The sequence below is a fragment of the Sapajus apella genome, unplaced genomic scaffold (assembly GCF_009761245.1).
Source record: "Sapajus apella isolate SASKATOON/1434 unplaced genomic scaffold, GSC_monkey_1.0 scaffold10, whole genome shotgun sequence".
Lineage (NCBI taxonomy): Eukaryota > Metazoa > Chordata > Mammalia > Primates > Cebidae > Sapajus > Sapajus apella.
In genome coordinates this window covers 20,898,999-20,918,108 of record NW_022436950.1, presented here as the reverse complement: position 1 = coordinate 20,918,108, position 19,110 = coordinate 20,898,999, and the positions used below count along the sequence as shown (strand labels likewise).

The 19,110-nt window shown below is 45.4% G+C and overlaps 1 protein-coding gene across 6 annotated transcripts in view; it reads left to right on the top strand.

Moving 5' to 3' along the window:
• TTLL4 (tubulin tyrosine ligase like 4) overlaps window positions 1-19,110 on the top strand; it is a 46,512-nt gene that overhangs the window by 15,745 nt on the left and 11,657 nt on the right. For all 6 annotated transcript variants that reach the window (XM_032278183.1, XM_032278177.1, XM_032278180.1 and 3 more), the window contains 8 exons: window positions 8,819-10,387; window positions 11,273-11,382; window positions 11,735-11,798; window positions 16,877-17,001; window positions 17,458-17,568; window positions 17,927-18,003; window positions 18,703-18,894; window positions 18,990-19,072. In XM_032278183.1, the coding sequence (XP_032134074.1) occupies window positions 8,916-10,387; window positions 11,273-11,382; window positions 11,735-11,798; window positions 16,877-17,001; window positions 17,458-17,568; window positions 17,927-18,003; window positions 18,703-18,894; window positions 18,990-19,072 (2,234 nt within the window). In that variant the 5' untranslated portion in view covers window positions 8,819-8,915. The remainder of the gene's footprint in view (window positions 1-8,818; window positions 10,388-11,272; window positions 11,383-11,734; window positions 11,799-16,876; window positions 17,002-17,457; window positions 17,569-17,926; window positions 18,004-18,702; window positions 18,895-18,989; window positions 19,073-19,110) is intronic.

The following is a 19,110-nucleotide window of genomic DNA, read 5'->3' as shown; positions in this document are numbered from 1 at the left end:
GTGATCTCGGCTCACTGCAGCCTCCGCCTCCCAGGTTCAAGCGATGCTCATGCCTCAGCCTCCTGAGTAGCTGGGGTTATGGGTGCCTACCACCACGCCCAGCTAATTTTTTGTATTTTTGGTAGAGACGGGGTTTTGCCATGTTGGCCAGGCTGGTGTCGGGTTCCTGCCTCAGCCTCCCAAAGTGCTGGGATTACAGGTGTGAGCCCCTGTGCCCCGCCTGGTTGTGTATCTTGATCTCTTTTTCCAGTATAGAAATTGTGAGTTGGGGGCAGATTTTCTGTGTCCTTGGTCCCAGGAAGATTGAGGGAGGGGATGCTGTAGATGTGGAAGTCCACTCTTCTTACTGCCTTGTCAGAATTTTTTCCCTTCTCTGTGGTCCTAGGAACTGTCTCCTCTTCATATTTGAGTTCTGGCATTTTGCTGGTGATAATCTTGATGCTGTGTGTTTATATTTGGTTTTGTGTGAGGCGAGTGACCTCAGCTTGCTTCTACACTGCCATTTTGGAACCAGAAGTCTCTATTCCTAGATATTTTTTTATTTTTGATGCTATTGTGAATGGAATTGTATATTTCATTTTTACATGTTTGTTGCTAATATGTAGGAATACAACTGACTTTCATATATTTATTGTGTATTCTGTGATCTTACTAAACTTGCTTATTTGTTCTATTAGGATTTTTAATTTGATATGTATTTTAGGATTTTCTTTTCTCTTTTTTTTTCATCTTTCTTTTTTTTTTTTTAAAGACAGGGTCTTGTTCTGTCACCCAGGCTGGAGTGCAGTGGTGCAATCATGGCTCATTGCAGCCTCAATCTCCCAGGCTCAAGTGATCCTCTCACTTCAGCCTCCTAAGTAGCTGGGGCTACGGGCTTGTGCTAATTTTAAAAATTTTTTGTAGAGATCATGACTCCCTATATTGCTCAGGCTGTTCTCAAATTCATGGTCTCAAATGGTCTTTCTATTTAAGCTTCCCAAAATATTAGGATTACAGATGTGAGCCAACGTGCCCAGCTGGGATTTTCTATGTACGAGATCATATGTCCTATAAATAATGACAGTTTTACCTCTTCCTTTCCAATCTTTATATCTTTGATTTCCTTTTCTTGCTGTGTCATACCGCTTAGAATTTCTAGTATAGACTCTAATAGAAATGGAGGCGGGCGCAGTGGCTCACGCCCGTAATTAAGCCAGACGCTGGTGACTCACGCCTGTAATCCCAGCACTTTGGGGGGCTGAGGTGGGCGGATCACCTGAGGTTGGGAGTTCGAGACCAGCCTGACCAACATGAAGAAAGCCCATCTCTATTAAAAATACAAAAAAATTAGCCGGGCTTGGTGGTGCGTGCCTGTAGTCCCAGCTACTTGGGAGGCTGAGGCAGAAGAATTGCTTGAACCCGGAAGATGGAGGTTGCAGTGAGCCAAGATCATGCCACTCCACTCCAGCCTGGGTGACAGAGCAAGACTCCATCTCAAAAATAAAATAAAATAAAAAGGAGAGAGTAGACATCCTTGTCTTGTTCCCAATCTTAGAGGAAAAGCAGCTCATGATTCACTATTAAGTATGATGTTAGCTGTATTTATGGCCTTTTGACATGTCTCTATCAAATTTTGACCACTTTCTTACTTTTTGGCAGCACAAAATATTCCAGGCCCATCTGCTGCTCTCCCTGCCCCAATCCTGGAATCAGCCATTTTTCAAGGAGCTCTGGCTGCTTCTACTAACAGATGGCATTTAAAATAGTTTCTGCTGCATATGGTGGCTCATGTTTATAATCCCAGAGCTTTGGGAGGCCACGGCAGGAGGATCAGTTTAGGTGAAGAGTTTGAGACCAGCTTGGGCAACATAGTGGAACTCTGTTGCTTTAAAAATAAAATAAAGTAAAAAATTAGCTAGGCATGGTGGTGTATACCTATATTCCTAGCTACTCAGGAGGCTGAAGTGGGAGAATCATTTGAGCCCAAGAGTTCTGGGCTGCATTGAGTTATGATTGTACCATTGCATTCCAGCCTTGGTGACAGAGGGAGACCTTGAGGTCAGGAGTTGGAGACCAGCCTAGCCAACATAGTGAAACCCTGTCTGTACTAAAAATATAGACATTGGCCAGGCGTGGTGGCAGGTGCCTATAATCCCAGCTACTCAAGAGGCTGAGGCAGGAGAATCACCTGAGTGCAGAAGGCTGAGGATCATGCCACTGCACTCCAGCCTGGGTGACAGAGTGAGACTCTGTCTCAAAAAAAAAAAAAAAGAAATTTCACAAAAGCTCCCACATAACAAGACTGTTAGCTTTTACAAAAGAACATTGCTTGTCTTAGCTGAAGTTTTGTAGTGGAGTAATTGTTGCCTATTCCTTTTATTTTTCTGCCTTCATCCTAGCTTATGAAGGGGCAGAGCGGAAATAGATCATTTGGTGCCAGTAGGAATGAGAGTTATAACGACCATGCTATGCTGCAAATGTTTTCTGGGGGCTGCTGTGCTTTTATATGCTTTATGTGAATTTTTAAACTTGATCTCCCACAACTACTCAATGGGGGTATGATACTTCCTCTCTCCTGTCTTTCCCTGAACATTCCGGCTGTGTGGTTTCAGAGTTGCATATGATTCACTACTGATCAGTGCTCTGATGGTCATGAGTCACCACGAGGCAGTAGCTGCCGATGCAGCCTGACTGTGAGGAGGACATAGATTGAGAAACTTAGCTGAAATAGGCTTGTTTTCTTCTAAATTTGAACTCTGCAGGCTATAGCTTCGTGTTTATACCCTGTTTGCCCCTTAAGCCCTTCTGTTCCCTAGGGATCATGTGTAGGAACAAGAAACACAGTAGATCATTGCTCCATAAAATGTTAGATTATTCAAAATATTATTTTTCAGGTGAGGTCAATTTGTTGGCCCCTAAAGTAAGTTCCTTACAAGCTGCTGATTGGAGGGTCAGCTGATGGTGGATCCTTTGGACTTAGTAACAGAGAGTAAGTATGAATGCATTGAGCTATCTTTAAGTAGTATAAATATGTAGTTAATCCTTTGTAATTTACATAGTGAGCAATGACTCTTTATAAGTTTAGATTTGTTTTAAGTTGGGAGTTTTTGAAATGGGCTTCCATTAGTGGCCAGTACATGACCTTCTACATATATAAATACCTTTTCTCCCGTTCTCTGTGTTTTGTTGTTTCTTCCTAAAATACCTCCTGGGAGATGGACAGTCTGCCTTTTGGATCCTAGAGGCACACATATACACAAAGTGTGTATTATCACAATAAACTTAGAAGTATAAGGGACACTGGGAGAAAGGTCTCCCAGACATCTCAGGAGCCCAGAGTATATCACAGGGAACGGGTTTGATGACTTTTCTGAAAATTGCCCTCTGAGTATGTGCTGTCTGTGCGGTCTAGGTCCCAGACACTATTTACATCTCTGGACTTTGACTCTATGGTGGAACTCACTGTCCTGGGAATGTTAGCTTTTGAAACAAGGTTCTCAATTCCTTCACTTCTTATATTTTGGGCCATCAGAAGTTTTTTTTTTTTTTTTTGAGATGGAGTCTCACTTTGTCGCCAGGCTGGAGTGCTGTGGCACAATTTTGGCTCCCTGCTACCTCTACCTCCTGGGTTCAAGCGATTCTCCTGCCTCAACCTCCTGAGTAGCTGGGATTACAGGCACCCACCACCATGCTGAGCTAATTTTTGTATTTTTAGTAGAGATGGGTTTCAGCGTCTTGGCCAGGCTGGTCTCAAACTCCTGACCTTGTGATCCACTCACCTCAGCCTCCCAAAGTGCTAGGATTACAGGTGTGAGCCACCACACCCAGCAGAAGCTTTTTAAAGTTTGTCACTTGCAGTCCTATAGGGTAGTGGGCAGCATGCTGGAAAAGATGACCTGTGGCAGTGATTGGGAGTCTGGGACCCGGGCTGCCTGAATGTTTTAGTCCTCTGCTTCCCTATCATTTGAGGTTTTGATTTCATCAGGTATCTCTATAAGGAGAAGGAAAGAAGTTGCTTTTAGTGACCATCATTTCCTTGTCTTAGTGTGACACTACTTCTCAATCACAAACACTGAAACTACGTTGGAGCATTTGTATGTGTTACTGTTGTAAGTGATACTGTTCACTCTGGCATTCTTGAAGTTATTCTCTGCAGAGTATCTGATGCAACAAATTTGTCTTTGCTTGGCAAAAGACAAGTGCTCTTTTTTTTTGAGATGGAGTTTCACTCTTGTTGCCCAGGCTGGAGTGCAATGGCGCTATCTTGGCCCACCGCAACCTCCACCGCTCGGGTTCAAGCGATTCTCCTGCCCCAGGCTCCCGAGTAGCTGAGATTACAGGCATGCACCACCACGCCTGGCTAATTTTGTATTTTCAGTAGAGATTGGGTTTTTCCTTGGTGGTCAGGCTGGTCTCAAACTCCCGACCTCAGGTGATCCACCTGCCTCGGCCTCCCAAAGTGCTGGGATTACAGGCATGAGCCATTGCAACCCTGGATATCTCTTACTAGCTTTGGAGCTATCTCCCAGAAAGAGAATTACAGAAACATCCTCTCACCTGCTTGGCCCTTGAGACCAGACATATTTCTTTAGGAAGACAGGTGGCCTTTCTCCAACTTGCTATACTACACATCAGACTGTATTAGTCTGTTCTCATACTGTATTAAAGAAATACCTGCAACTAAAGAAAAGAGGTTTAATTGGCTCATGGTTCTGAAGGCCGTACGGTTAGCATGGCTGTGGAGGCCTCAGGAGACTTTGAGTTGTGGCAGAAGAGGAAGCAGTCATGTCTTCACGTGGCCGGAGCAGGAGCGAGGCAAGGGGGAGGCACTACACACTTTTAAACAACCAGATCTCATGAGAACTCACAGCAAGGAGGAAATCCACCTCCACTATCCAGTCACCTCCTACCAGTCCAGGTCCCTCCTCCAACAGTGGGGATTACAACTCAACGTGATATTTGTTGGGGACACAAATGCAAACCGTATCAAGAACTATGAGAGGAGACAAGAATTAGGAAGTGACCACCGCAGAGATATGAGATCTGGAACCCCTTAGTCAGAGAGAAGAGAATCCACTCTACTCTAGTACCTGCCCAGATGTGGTGTTGAACACTTTGTCTGGGAGCAGGCCACTTGGAGCTTCAGAGGAGGGTAGGTGTGTATCCTTGGCCTCCCTCTTCCTCTTCTGGATTAAAAGCCAAGCCCGCTGGGTGTTGGGCTACTTGTGTTCACTGAGGGCTCATGGGGTGTGATGTAGCAAGGCAAACATTGAGCAGTGTGTGAAAAGGAATTGTTGTGCAGTGAGTGCCCGTGGCTATAACGGAGAGTGGGATTGGCGGTGGTGTTGATGAGAAGGCGGTGATGTGCTCTTAGGCCCTTTATCCACAAAGGGCCTTGGCATAAACATGGAGAAGTGTTTCCAACCTGGCTTTTGTCTTGTACCTAGAGATTAGAGATAATAGAGGGGATGGAGTCTAAATATGTGTTTCATTCCATTTAATAGGCATTGTAGATTCAGATGGATTTGAGTTTTAATCTAGGCACTGCTACTTATTGGTTATTTAATTATAGACAAGTTATTTTTCTGAGTCTTGGATTCATCATCAGTGAACTGAATGTAAGGTTTTTGTTGGGATTAAATGAGGTAATATGGATAAAATGCCTAGCATGGCACCAGACATTCATTAGGTGCCCAAACCAAGTGTCGGTTTGTTTCCCCTTCATTTTCTATGCTTTTCCAGTTTGTTTACTCAACAGAATATTGAGCACTGCCTGTGCGACAGTCACTGTGTGGGGGGATCAGCTGGAGTAGAATGTGCTCCTTGCTCCGAGTCTGACCAGTTAGTTCATTATTGGAGCTAACGTTTTAGGAGCATTGATGGTGGCATGCACAGAGGTGAGGCATCCTATTCAAACTCAGGAGTTGGGAAAGACTGCCTAGGTCATGTTTCAGCTGATTTTTTTAAGTTAGATGAAGAAGGAAGGGCTCCAGAGACCAGCACTTATAAGGGAAGGATGATCTGAGGTAGTGTCATGCTCATGGGAATCAGTAGTGGGGCTGTTTTTCCAGGGTAGCAGACTGAGTTTTCATTTCCATAGGCATTCTCCTACCACTTTGGTATGTCTGTTGTGTTGCATTGGTGGGGCAAGATGTGGATTCCCGAAAAAGGATGAAATGAGGGGATTGTGAATATGTTGAGTGTATATAATACACATGCATGCATGTGTGTAGTCTTGTAAAGTGATCGGCAGGATTTGATTTTTCCCTTCGTCTCTATGCTTCTGTACCATAAGTGCACGCTGTAACTGTTCCCAGCACGATATTTCTATAGTTTGGACTTGTGTGGTGGTCCATTTTCTGTCACCTCATTTTGAGATAACTGGCCTCAAAATCTAGTTTTAGCATTTATGCTGTTTTTAGCCCACTATCATTTTGAATATTGGCAGTGCTCCGTTGTGATTTTTTTTGTACTCTCCTTGAGAAAGAGTCCATGTAGGTCAGCCTTTGCAGGTAAAGAGGGCAACATCCCATGGCTTCTGCTGTGTGTTTGTTGGTTTTCATTTGGACAATGAATGTAGACAGGAATCTTAGGTCTTCCTTGGCCATTACTCTGTTAATCAGAATACAAGATGCTCTCCCCATTTTTGTGTTTTAAATATAACTTAAGCAAAAAACAAAAACAAAACAAAAACAAAACAACAAAACCCCCTCTCCTAGGCTGGGTTCAGTGGTTCATGCTGTTCATGCTTATAATCCCAGTTTATTGGGAGGCTGAGATGGGAGGATCACTTGAGGCCGGGAGTCGAGACCAGCCTGGGCAGCATAGTGAGATACCCCCACTCCCTATCTTAACAAAAAAATAAAAGAATTAGCCTGGTGTGGTGGTACATGCCTGTAGTCCCAGCTACTTGGGAGGCCGAAGGGGGATTTGAGCTCAGGAGTCTAAGGCGCATGTGAGCCATGTTTGCACCACTGCATTCCATTTTGGGTAACAGAGCAAGACCCTATCTCAAAACAAAACAAAACCTCTCTGCTAATTCCTTCCCTCTAGCTACTCTGAAAACACTTGATGAGGATATCAGGATTCCATTCAGAATTATTCCAGACAAATGACTTTTTTTAAAAAAAATGAATGAGAGGTTCTTATGTCGCCCAGTCTGGCCTGGAATGCATAGCCTTGCCTCCTCAAGCGCCAGGACAGCTGGCCTGAGCCACCGCGGACAGGGCTCTGTCACTCAGGCTTGGAGTGCAGTGGTGCTGCTTCAGCTTGTCTACCTTCTGTGCTTAAGATTTCTCATGCCTCAGCTTCCCAAGTAGCTGGGACCACAGGCATGTACCGCCACCACACCTGGCTGATTTTTGTATTTTTTGTAGGGGTTTTGCCATGTTTCCCAGTCTGGTCTCAAACTCCTGAGCTCAAGTGATCTGCCCGCCTGGGCCTCCCAAAGTGCTGGGATTACAGGTGTAAGCCACTGCGCCTGGCCACACATGACTACTTACAGTTTTTGTTATTTTCCCCCCGGATGCTGCCGTGAAAGTAGGCCCACCGTTCCCTACAGTTGTGAAAATTGGAGAATATTTTGTGAATTTGATTTAGAAAGTGAGAGACCATGCTGAGCAGACAGTTTGAGACCCAGAAGGCTGGCTTAGAGGTTTTGTATTAAAGGAAACACTGATTGAGAAGACATAAGAGATAGGCTCTCCCTCCCTGAGATCAGCCCAAACTTAAGCCTGGGCCTTGGAGGAAAGAAAGCTTCTCTCTTCTTCTAACCTCTCTCTTCTGCTCCCTGAACTCTCCTGTGCCAGTATGGTTGCTGGAAATAAAGTCACTTTAAGTAAAAATAATGCTGGCATTGAGTTCAATTTTCTTTCTTCTTTTTCCCACCAGCACAGAGGATGGAATTTAAGTCTGTATAGTTAGCAAGAGATGAAATTGCTGTCTCAGCTCCAGAATAAACTCCAGGATCAGCAAGGGAATTCTGTTCTCCTGTCTGAACTTGTCCTACTTAATCATGAAAAGCAGAATAAAATCAGAGGCAGCTGAGTTGATTTAGGGAGCTGCAGATGTAAAATGAGTTTTTCAGATCAGTTTTTTTTTTGTTGTTTTTTGTTTTTTGTTTTTTTTGAGATGGGGTCTCAATCTGTTGCCCAGGCTGGAGTACAGTGACACCGTCTTGGCTCACTGCAACCTCCGCCTCCCAGGCTCAAGTGATCCTCCCACCTCAGCCTCCTCAGTAGCTGGGACTACAGGTGGACGCCACCATGCCTAGCTAATTTATTTGTAGTGACAGAGTTTTACCGTGTTGGCCAGGTTGGTCTTGAACTCCTGGGCTCAGGCTGGGATTATAGGTATGAGCTGCCACACCTGGCCTCAGATAATCTTTAATCTTTCAGAATTGATGGATGAAGAGGAAGATATTGACTGCTCTCTCTCACTTCAGATTAGCTTTAATCCTAGCCACACTGGTTTTGCGTGAGGGAAGGTAGCCCCTGTCATGGAAACCTGTGGGCAGTGAGACAGAAAGGTGTATCTTTTTTTTGGAGAAAGAGGAAAGCTTTCTAAGTGAGAGAGTGGGGGCTCATGAGCAGCCACACAGTGATAGTGGCACCTCAGTGTCTTAGTCCTTGATGAAGCCAGCTTTTATCACATGAGGGCAGTAGGAAGACCACTGAAAACTCCCTGGAAATCTAGTATTCTCCCAAGGCCCCAAATGACGACCAAGACTGGTTGCCCAAAAATGCTGACGTGGGACTGTACCGCTCCCCTGAGGACCGCTGTGGCATGGCGTCTGTCCTCCTGGTGCTGTAACATTTCCTATCATTTTTCTCCCCTTCAGACTGACAGACTTCAGGATGCAGCTGCTACTGCTGGAGGTGTGTGGCACCTTACCTGGGCCAGGTCATGAGATCGTGTGGCCATGATGTGGGCCCCTCATGGCCTCAGCAGGAACGGAGCACTACAGCATTGGCCTCCGCCAGAGAAACAGCTTCAAGCAGAGTGGTCCCCCAGAGACAGTGCCTGCCGCGCCACCTGAGAAACCCTCTGAGGGCAAAGTCTGGTCTCAGGCCCATCAGCAAGTGAAGCCAATCTGGAAGCTGGAGAAGAAGCAGGTGGAGACACTGTCAGCAGGGTTGGGCCCAGGCCTCCTGGGCATCCCCCCCAAGCCAGCATATTTCTTTTGCCCCAGCACTTTATGTAGCTCTGGGACCACAGCTGTCATTGCAGGCCACAGCAGCTCCTGTTACCTACACTCTCTCCCAGATTTGTTCAACAGCACCCTGCTATACCGCCGCTCCAGCTCTCGGCACAAACCGTACCAGCAGCTGGAGTCTTTCTGCTTGCGTTCAAGCCCATCAGAAAAAAGCCCTTTTTCTCTCCCTCAAAAGAGCCTCCCTGTCAGTCTCACTGCCAATAAGGCCACTTCTTCCATGGTCTTCCCCATGGCCTCCTCATCCACAGAACCATACCTCTCCTTGGCCGCGGCTGGGGAAAACCCTTCAGGGAAGAGCCTGGCCTCTGCCATCTCAGGGAAGATCTCATCTCCACTGTCTTCCTCCTATAAGCCCATGCTGAATAATAATTCCTTCATGCGGCCAAATAGCACGAAAGTGCCTTTATCACAGACCACAGAGGGCCTGAAGCCAGTATCCTCACCCAAGGTCCAACCCATCTCTTGGCATCATTCAGGGGGTACTGGAGACTGTGTACTGCAGCCTGTTGACCATAAGGTGCCCAAAAGCATTGGCACTTTCCTAGCTGATGCCAGTGCCCATATCGCCTTGTTTACCCCTAGCTCTGACGACACATCCGCCACCAGTGTTGCCTCTTCCTGGTATAACCGGAATAACTTAGCCATGAGGGCAGAGCCACATTCCCGTAGTCTGGATGACAGCTCTGATTCCCAGGCTCCAACTAAAGAGATTCGGTTCACTGAGGCTGTGAGAAAGTTGACCGCAAGAGGCTTTGAGAAGATGCCAAGGCAAGGCTGCCAGTTTGAACAGTCTAGTTTCCTGAACCCCAGCTTTCAGTGGAACCTCAACAGGAGCAGGCGGTGGAAATCCCCTGCGGTCAATCAGCAGTTTCCTCAGGAGGATGCTGGATCAGTCAGTGGGGTCCTCCCTGGTTCCTCGGATACCTTGGGGTTGGACAATACAGTCTTCTGTACCAAACGCATCAGCATTCACCTCCTTGCCTCACATGCCAATGGGCTCAATCACAGCCCTGCCTGTGAATCTGTAACTGACCCCCCAGCATTTGGAGAAGGCAAAGCTCCAGGTCCCCCTTCTCCTCAAACCCTTGGCATAGCCAACGTGGCCACTCGCCTCTCTTCCATCCAGCTGGGCCAGTCTGAGAAGGAGAGACCCGAGGAGGCCAGGGAGCTGGACTCATCTGGTAGGGATAGTAGGTAAGTTGGAGAATGTTTTTGCTTCATTTGGAGCGGTAGAATGGATATACCATAATTTGGGGTGGCACTGACCCTGTACCTCTGAAGGCTGGGTTTGTTTTTTAGCCCGAGGATTTTTGGTTTTCACTTTAGGGCAAGGGTTGGGAAACTATAGCTTACAGACCGAATCTTGCTTATCGCCGGCTTTTGTAAATATTATTATTGGAATGCAGCCTTGTCCACTGATTTACAGTTGTCTGTGGCTGCTTTCTTGTTACAGTGGTAGAGCTGAGTAGTTGTGACAACCGACTGGCCTGCAAACAAAAATATGTACTCTCTGGTCCTTTAGAGAAAAGAGTTTGCCAACCCCAATTTTAAGTGAAAATGATGAGAGAATTAAGAATTATGAACACCAAGTGTTGAAGCCTGTGACTTTCCTACTTTTTCCAAACCAGGTTTTCAGTCATTCTTGGCATGATAGCTGTTTATAGTTAGGAGATACACATAGTTGGCTCCTTCTCTTATGTTTTGTTATTTTCCGGGAAACTTGATCCACTGAGGCCATTTTTTGAGTTCCCAGAGAGTGGCCTAGGGACATTTCCAGTCAATTACCAGATATCCATTCATGGTTTTTTGGGTGTAGAATTTTGTACTTATATGCTATGAGGGACATCAAAGAAAATGGAAGACATAGTGCCTTTTTGCAGAATGGAAGATGTAAGGTTGAGGAGCTATGCCTAGACCTAAGCTTTGAAGACAAGAGAAATGAGTTGTGAGGTCCAGGCAAGAGGTAGCAGATTGGTAATGGAGAAGGGACAAATACTGGGAGACGATAAAGGATTGAGAATCAAACTGTGACCTCTTTGATGGAGTTGACTAGGCTAGGGTCATGATTCTTTCTTTTAGTTCAGCTACTGACCTCCAGCCAGACCAGACTGAGACTGAAGATACAGAAGAAGAACTAGTAGATGGTTTGGAAGACTGTTGTAGCCATGATGAGAATGAAGAGGAGGAGGGTGAGTAGGGAACCCTTTTACTTCAAACTAGGTGTTGGTTATGACCTGGGTGGGCAGGGGACTAACAATTATGTACTAGGTCCTTGACTCACATTACCTACATCTTTCAATTGTTTTGGGGGTCTTAAAGGGGTAGTACCTTCTAGAGGACTTTGGTCCCTAGTCCTCCTGTCCCCATGGTCTTACCTTCTCCCTGCTTTTGTTGAGGAAGGCAGTGCAAGGCCACGGAGTGGTGCTTGTGGCTCCCCAAGAAGGGTTGAGCGTGGGATATTCAAGGAAGAGCTGTCCAGGCTTGGTGAGTTTGTGCTGCAGCCTCTTCTAGTCAGAATTCCTCTGTTCTTCCTTCCCCTAGGAGACTCAGAGTGCTCCTCATTAAGTGCAGTCTCCCGCAGCGAATCGGTGGCTGTGATCTCTCGGTAAGTGTGGCTGTATAGCTCATTGTTAGATGCTCATCTTTTGTCTCTTCAAGATTATAAAGAGATTAACCACCCAAGTCGTTAATGACCTTGAGAACTCTAATGCATTTTAACCAAATTTTTATGTTTATGACTTTAATTTTTGAACAGGGAGTAATGGGGGGTGGCCAGAAGCACATCTCATCAGTGTGGCTTAAAAACAGTATCATGGACCACGCCTGTAATCCCAGCACTTTCAGAGGCTGAGATGGGCTGATCACCTGAGATCAGGAGTTCGAGAACAGCCTGGCCAACATGATGAAACCCTGTCTCTACTAAAAAATATAAAAATTAGCCAAGTGTGGTGGTGTACGCCTGTAATCCCAGCTGCTTGGGAGACTGAGGGATGAGAATCACTTGAACCTGGGAGGCAGAGGTTGCAGTGAGCCAGGATCACACTGCTGCACTCCAGCCTCGGTGACAGAGTGAGACTCTGTCTCAAAAACAAAACAAGAACAACAACAACAAAAAGATAGTATCATGGGCTGGGCACAGTGGCTTAATGCCTGTGACCCTAACACTTTGGGAGGCTAAGACGGGTAGATCACTTGAGGTCAGGAGTTAGAGACCAGGCTGGCCAACATGGTGAAACTCCATCTCTACTAAAAATAGAAACAATTGGGCCGGACGCGGTGGCTCACGCCTGTAATCCCAGCACTTTGGGAGGCCGAGGCGGGTGGATCACGAGGTCAAGAGATCGAGACCATCCTGGTCAACATGGTGAAACCCCGTCTCTACTAAAACTACAAAAAATTAGCTGGGCATGGTGGCACGTGCCTGTAATCCCAGCTACTCAGGAGGCTGAGGCAGGAGAATTGCCTGAACCCAGGAGACGGAGGTTGCAGTGAGCCGAGATCGCGCCATTGCACTCCAGCCTGGGCGACAAGAGTGAAACTCCGTCTCAAAAAAAAAAAAAAAAAAAAAAAAAATAGAAACAATTAGCTGGGTGTGGTGGCACATGCCTGTAATCCTTGGCCTCCCAAGGATTGTGCCACCACACCCAGCCACTGCAGCTGGCCCTAATTTTTAATTAAAACCCAGCTGTAGGCCAGGCGTGGTAGCTCAGGCCTGTAATCCCAGCACTTTGGGTGGCCAAGGCAGGCCGATCACCTGAAGTCAGGAGTTCGAGACCAGCCTGACCAACATGATGAAATCCCATCTCTACTAAATACAAAAAATTAGCAAGGCATGGTGTTGCATGCCTGTAGTCCCAGTTACTTGGGAGGCTGAGGCAGAATTGCTTGAACCCAGGAGGTGGAGGTTGCTGTGAGCGCAGATTGCGCCAATTGCACTCCAGCCTGGGCAACAAGAGTGAAAATCTGTCTCAAACAAAAACAAAAACCCAACAAACAAAAAACCTAGCTGTATATCATCAGGCTTGACCAACATATGGAGCTCTCAGAGTTGGGTTGCTTCTCTGTGCATCAGCCTTCCTTAGATGAAGCTAAGAAGAAAAGGAGCCTTCTCTGCCTTGTCTAGTATGGACAAGACAGGCTGCATCTTTGTGTAATGTGATGGTGTGGCAGCAGCACTCCAGTTTTAGAGCCCCTAACCTGTAAGCTGTAGGCAGAGCTGTTTGGAAAGTGAGAGAGAGAACTGGGATTCTCTATGAAGGTAGATAGAAATCCCATCACAAGTACCCTGAGTCTGATGCATAAATTGTCACCTTGAGCCTAGCCCATCCTCCTTCCAGAAAAGCAAAACTACTTCAGGTTATATATGTTGGATGTTAATTAAGTACTTCCACTCTTCATAAGAGAAAGATATTTGACATGTAATTGATTTGGAGTCCTTCCTTTTCTACACTTAAGGACCTACTTCAGGACAGCTATGTAAGCCCTTAAGCCTTCCTGATATATAAGATAAAAATCACAAAAGGTGTTTGTGAATCATTTGCTCATTAATTAATTAGCTTCTATAAATTGCACATAACTTCTTATCTATATGAGGCTTAAACATAATTTTCAAGAAAATGGAAATATATTTTTTCATTTTTTAGAGTCAGAGGCTTGTTCTGTTGCCCAGGCCAGAGTACAGTGGCTCCATCATAGCTTACTATAACCTCAAACTCCTGGGCTCAAGCAGTTCTCTTGCCTCAGCCTCCTGAGCAGCTGGGACTACAGGACCACCCACCACACCCAGCTAATTAAAAAAAAAATTTTATAGAATTGTGGGGGAAGGCTTCTGCTTCAGCCTCCCAAAGCACTGAGATTACGGGTGTGAGCCACTGCACCTGACCAAAAATGGAGGTAGATGAATTCCAGATGACTTTGTGTTTTAAAGATGACTAAAATAAAATACTTTTGGATTGCTAAAATATTTTTTCTCTATTATGAAAGATTTGTATATTATGGAAAATTTGGTAACCACGGAAAAATCATTGGAAATGCTACCTGTTTCTTTACATACCAATACTTTCTTTTTTTTTGAGACAGAGTCTCACTCAGTTGCCAGGCTAAAGTGCAGTGGCACGATCTTGGCTCACTGCAACCTGCAACTCCATGGTTCAAGCCATTCTTCTGCCTCAGCCTCCTGAGTAGCTGGGATTAAAGGCATGCGCCACCACGCCGAGCTAATTTTTGTGTGTGTGTGTTTTTAGTAGAGACAGGGTTTCACCATGTTGGTCAGTCTGGTCTCAATCTCCGTTAACCTCATGATCCACCTGCCTTGGCCTCCCAAAGTGCTGGGATGGATTGCAGGCGTGAGCCACCGCGCCCAGCCTACACACCAATACTTTCATTGCATTTCCTGTTGTGCTCTAAGAATCATGTAATTTTAGAGATGGAAGCCATCAAGTCCAGTGTAAATATTGAGGACCAGAGAAGTGAAGTAGCTGTTCCAAGGTTATAGTTTCTAGCGTAGCTAGACTAGAAGCCAGGTCTCTTGAGAAGTTCAGGACTCTTGTGAGACAATTCACAAGGTCTTTTTTTTTTTTTTTTTTAAATTAAGCTTGTGATTTTGAGATAATTATAGATTTCACATGCAGTTGTAAGAAAGAATGCAGAGAAGTCCCCTGTACTCTACTCAGTCTCCTCCACTGGTTAACATTTTGTAGAAGTACAATTTAGTATGATTGAGATATTGTTAACATTGTTAGAGTCAAGATATAGAACATTTTGCCCGGCATAGTGGCTCATGCCTGTAATCCCAACACTTCGGGAGGCTAAGGTGGGTGGATCACTGGAAATCAGGAGTTTGAGACCAGCCTGGTGAACATGGTGAAACCCCGTCTTTACTAAAAATACAAAAATTAGCTGGGTGTGATGGCAGACACCTATAATCCCAGCTACTTGGGAGGCTGAGGCAGGAGAATCACTTGAACCTGGGAGGTGGAGGTTGTAGTGAGCCAAGATCATGCCACTGCACTCCAGCCTGAATGACAAGAGCAAGACTCTGTCTCAACAAAAAAGAGAACATTTTCATCACTGTAAGAATTTCTCCTTCTGCTACCCCTGAAGCTACACCTACTTCCCTCCTGCTCCCATCCTCTCCTTAACATCCTGGCAACCACTACTTCCCCTTTCTGTCATTTCAAGGATGTTATACAGATAGAATGACAGCAGTATGTAACCTTTTGCCATTGATGTTTTTTTCACTCAGCATATTCTTTACAGATTGACCTGGGTTGTTGTATGTATTAATAGTTCTCATTCTTTTTTATTGCTGGATAGTGTTCCAGGGTATGGATGTACCACAGTTTGTTTAACCGTACACCTGTTGAAGGATATTTGAGTTGTTTTTGGCTTTTGGCTCTTATGAATAAAGCTGCTATAATCAATCATGTACATATTTTTGTGTGAATATAAGTCTTCATTTCTCTGGGATAAATGCCCAGGAGTGCAATTGCTAGGTTGTATGGTGGTTGCATGTTTTGTTTCTTAAGAAACTGCCAAAACTGTTTTCCAGAGTAGCTATACCATTTTATACTTCTATCTTTGTTTTTAAATGTTAAGTCATTCTTACTGATTTTCAATAGTCCTAAATTTTCAAACTCAGTAAACCAAAAGCCTTTGAAGAAAAAGTTCTGAAAATGAGGAATAGAGTTGAATGAATTGGAATTTTTTCATTGGGTATTAGTATTTAACTTGATTCAATAAAATTCACTAAAAATCTTTAAGATTTAAAACACTGAAGTGTTTCACATGCAGTGCCTATTTCTGTTGTGCTGAAAATAGGTCAAGTGACTTTTTTAAGCTAACAATGTTATGATAATAATATTTGTGGATCATATAATCTCAGTTGTAAAGAGTAACAGTGATTTTCTCCATTTTTCAGTGCTAGTTAAAGGAATGATCTGGGTCTGTCAGCTTGTACCTGACAGGTAGTTGATATGTTTGCCATGTTAACACCCCTTAGACAGCCTTGGCCATGCCCTTGTCGGAGTAACAGCAGGGACCCCCGTGGTCTACTGTCCCAGATCAGCCACATCTCTTCATCACATCCAGATCTGTGTTCCCATACTGTTAAATAAAAAGTGTCACAAATCACTTCCAAAATGGAGAAAAGCACTAACCATCCATGAATCTTTAGATGAACCTAAATATAAAATGAACTGGAGGTATCACTGTTTCTTTTCTTTCTGTTGCTTTTTCCCCTTTTGCTATCTAAAAGTCTCTGTACCTCAGCTCTTTTTTGGTTTTCCTCCTTCATAATTTTCACATCATTCTTTTCTCTCATTTGTTTCTTCATCTTAGCATAGCACATTCCCCTAGCATCCACCCACACTTATTTCCCCCTCTCAGAACCACTCCTTTCAGGGACTTTCCCAGCCAGTGTCTTGTCACAGGAAATTTTGGAGCCATATTGCAGAATGAAGTATTGGAAAACCTTGTCTTTAGGTGACATTGATGGTGTGGCTATATGTAGATTAGCTTAGCATCTTATAGATTAATATGTATAAAATAATTATTAATGATAGAGCACCTGGCTTTTTAGAATCACAAGTTAAAAGATAGCACTTGGAAAGAAATTGTAATAGCAACGACGCTTGGGGCTGTTGCTTTCTCTTTCTCTACTCCATGTTTGTTTTTCCATCTTAGAAGCTGTATGGAAATTCTGACCAAACCCCTTTCCAATCATGAGAAAGTTGTCCGACCAGCCCTCGTCTACAGTCTCTTTCCCAACGTTCCCCCTACCATCTATTTTGGCACTCGGGATGAGAGAGGTAAACCTGGCCAAGTGTCAAAGCCCAGAAGAGTCCCTGGGAGAAGGATGCTAGCTAAGTTGGGAGGAGGTGGCAGAAGGTAGAAGAGGGTTTCCAGAATGGCTGTTGTGGCAGTTGTCACAATGTGCCCAGTTCCCGACCTGGTCTTAGGTCTAATGCAGCCTTTTTCTTGTCTATCCTTTAGCTGACCCTTCTCAGCCTTGCAACGTCACACTTAGTTCATGCTCTCCAACCTTGTTGCTTTTCCCTTTCAGTCTCCCCTTTCTTGATTCCTCATTCCTGCACAGCCCCTCTTCTTTCCCAAAGTGTGCTCCTCTGAAACACTGATTTGGAGCAATAGTTAGTGACTTGCCTGCCAAGGGAAAAATGGGTAGCCATGCCATCTTTTTTGTCTTCTCACCATGACTCTCTGCTCCTCTCCACCCCCCATCCCCACATCCTTTGCATTCTTCCCAGTGGAGAAACTTCCCTGGGAGCAGAGGAAGTTGCTCCGATGGAAGATGAGCACAGTGACCCCCAACATTGTCAAGCAGACCATTGGACGGTCCCACTTTAAAATCAGCAAAAGTGAGTTGCTTGCCTTACTGTGAGCTTGTCCTTTTTGCCCCAAATAGATGGGCTTTGCATAGGGGGAGCGTTCCAGACACCTTGTGCCTGTGTGGGGGCAGCTGGGGCCGTCTCCTGAAATCCAACCTCAGGGGAGGGAACAGCTCTGAAATCCTTCAGGGCTGAGCCTGTTGTTGAGAATTGAGACACAGAGGGCCATTGTTCTATCCCTAGCCCCAGGGCCTCATGTAGGACAGCTCCATAGCAACTCTTTGAAAATCAAGTCTGGGAGCTCTGCCCAGTTCAGGGGCTTCTGGGCCTCTCTGTGTCCCAGGACTGAGCTGTTAGCAAGGCTGATTCCCTGCTGTACCTCCTGTAGGAAACGATGACTGGCTGGGCTGCTGGGGTCACCACATGAAGTCTCCTAGTTTCCGATCCATTCGAGAGCATCAGAAGGTAGGCGCCCTTTCTGAGGAGCTGTTTCCCTGGACTTTGGACTAGGCCAAGAGGAGGGTGATGTTGTGGGTAGGGGTAGGGGGTGGGAAGAGGATGATGACCGTGGGGATGTCAGGAAGGTGTACAGAGGAGAAAGTACAGGACGGGGGTACAGTGAGAGACTCCAGTGGCTCATGAACATCTCCAGTTCAGCTGCAGTATCTTGGGCAGTTGTAGCTTCTCAAAGATGCTTTTTCCTCTGATGTGTTTTGAGTTGCATTGTCTGTTTTCTGTTTATTATGTTTCCCTATGACCACTGCACATTCCATTCCCCCAAGCTGAGTATGTGTAAAGAGGACTTCTGGTCTCATGTTGGAATGAATGAGTCCCTTGCCCCCAGACTTACTAAAGGCTAAATGCTTTCCTCTCCTCATTTTCTCATGCCATAGGCTTTCATAGAAAAAGATGTAATAGTTTTTTCTTTGCACTTAAGGTGAATAACTTGTCTGTCTTAGTCATTACTGTGTTTTGCCTGTGTTTTAATCACCTTTTGATGAGTGCTCCGCAGTTGGATACTTAAGGACCATTAGGGTAGTGATAGTAAGATGGAACAAAAGCTTGGAGTGCTGCTAAAGAAGCTGGAATGGTAGTGATTCTTGTCATCTTCCTCATGGCCTCACCTCTGCCCTCTTCCTGCACTCACCCTTTTCCCTTTTGTAGCTAAACCATTTCCCAGGCTCGTTCCAGATTGGGAGAAAGGACCGGCTATGGCGGAACCTGTCACGCATGCAGAGCCGCTTTGGCAAAAAGGAGTTCAGTTTCTTCCCCCAGTCCTTCATCCTGCCCCAGGATGCCAAGCTCCTGCGCAAAGCGTGGGAGAGCAGCAGCCGCCAAAAGTGGATTGTGAAGCCAGTGAGTGAATCACAGTTGCCAGGAGACTATGGTCTGTGAGTGGGAACAACAGAGCATTGGACCTGGAGCAAATCTCATCTCCTTTCTACTCCTAGCCAGCATCAGCCCGAGGCATTGGCATCCAGGTTATTCACAAGTGGAGTCAGCTCCCCAAGCGAAGACCCCTCCTGGTACAGAGGTGAGCCTGTAGCACATAGCCCTTAGCCCATCCTCCCA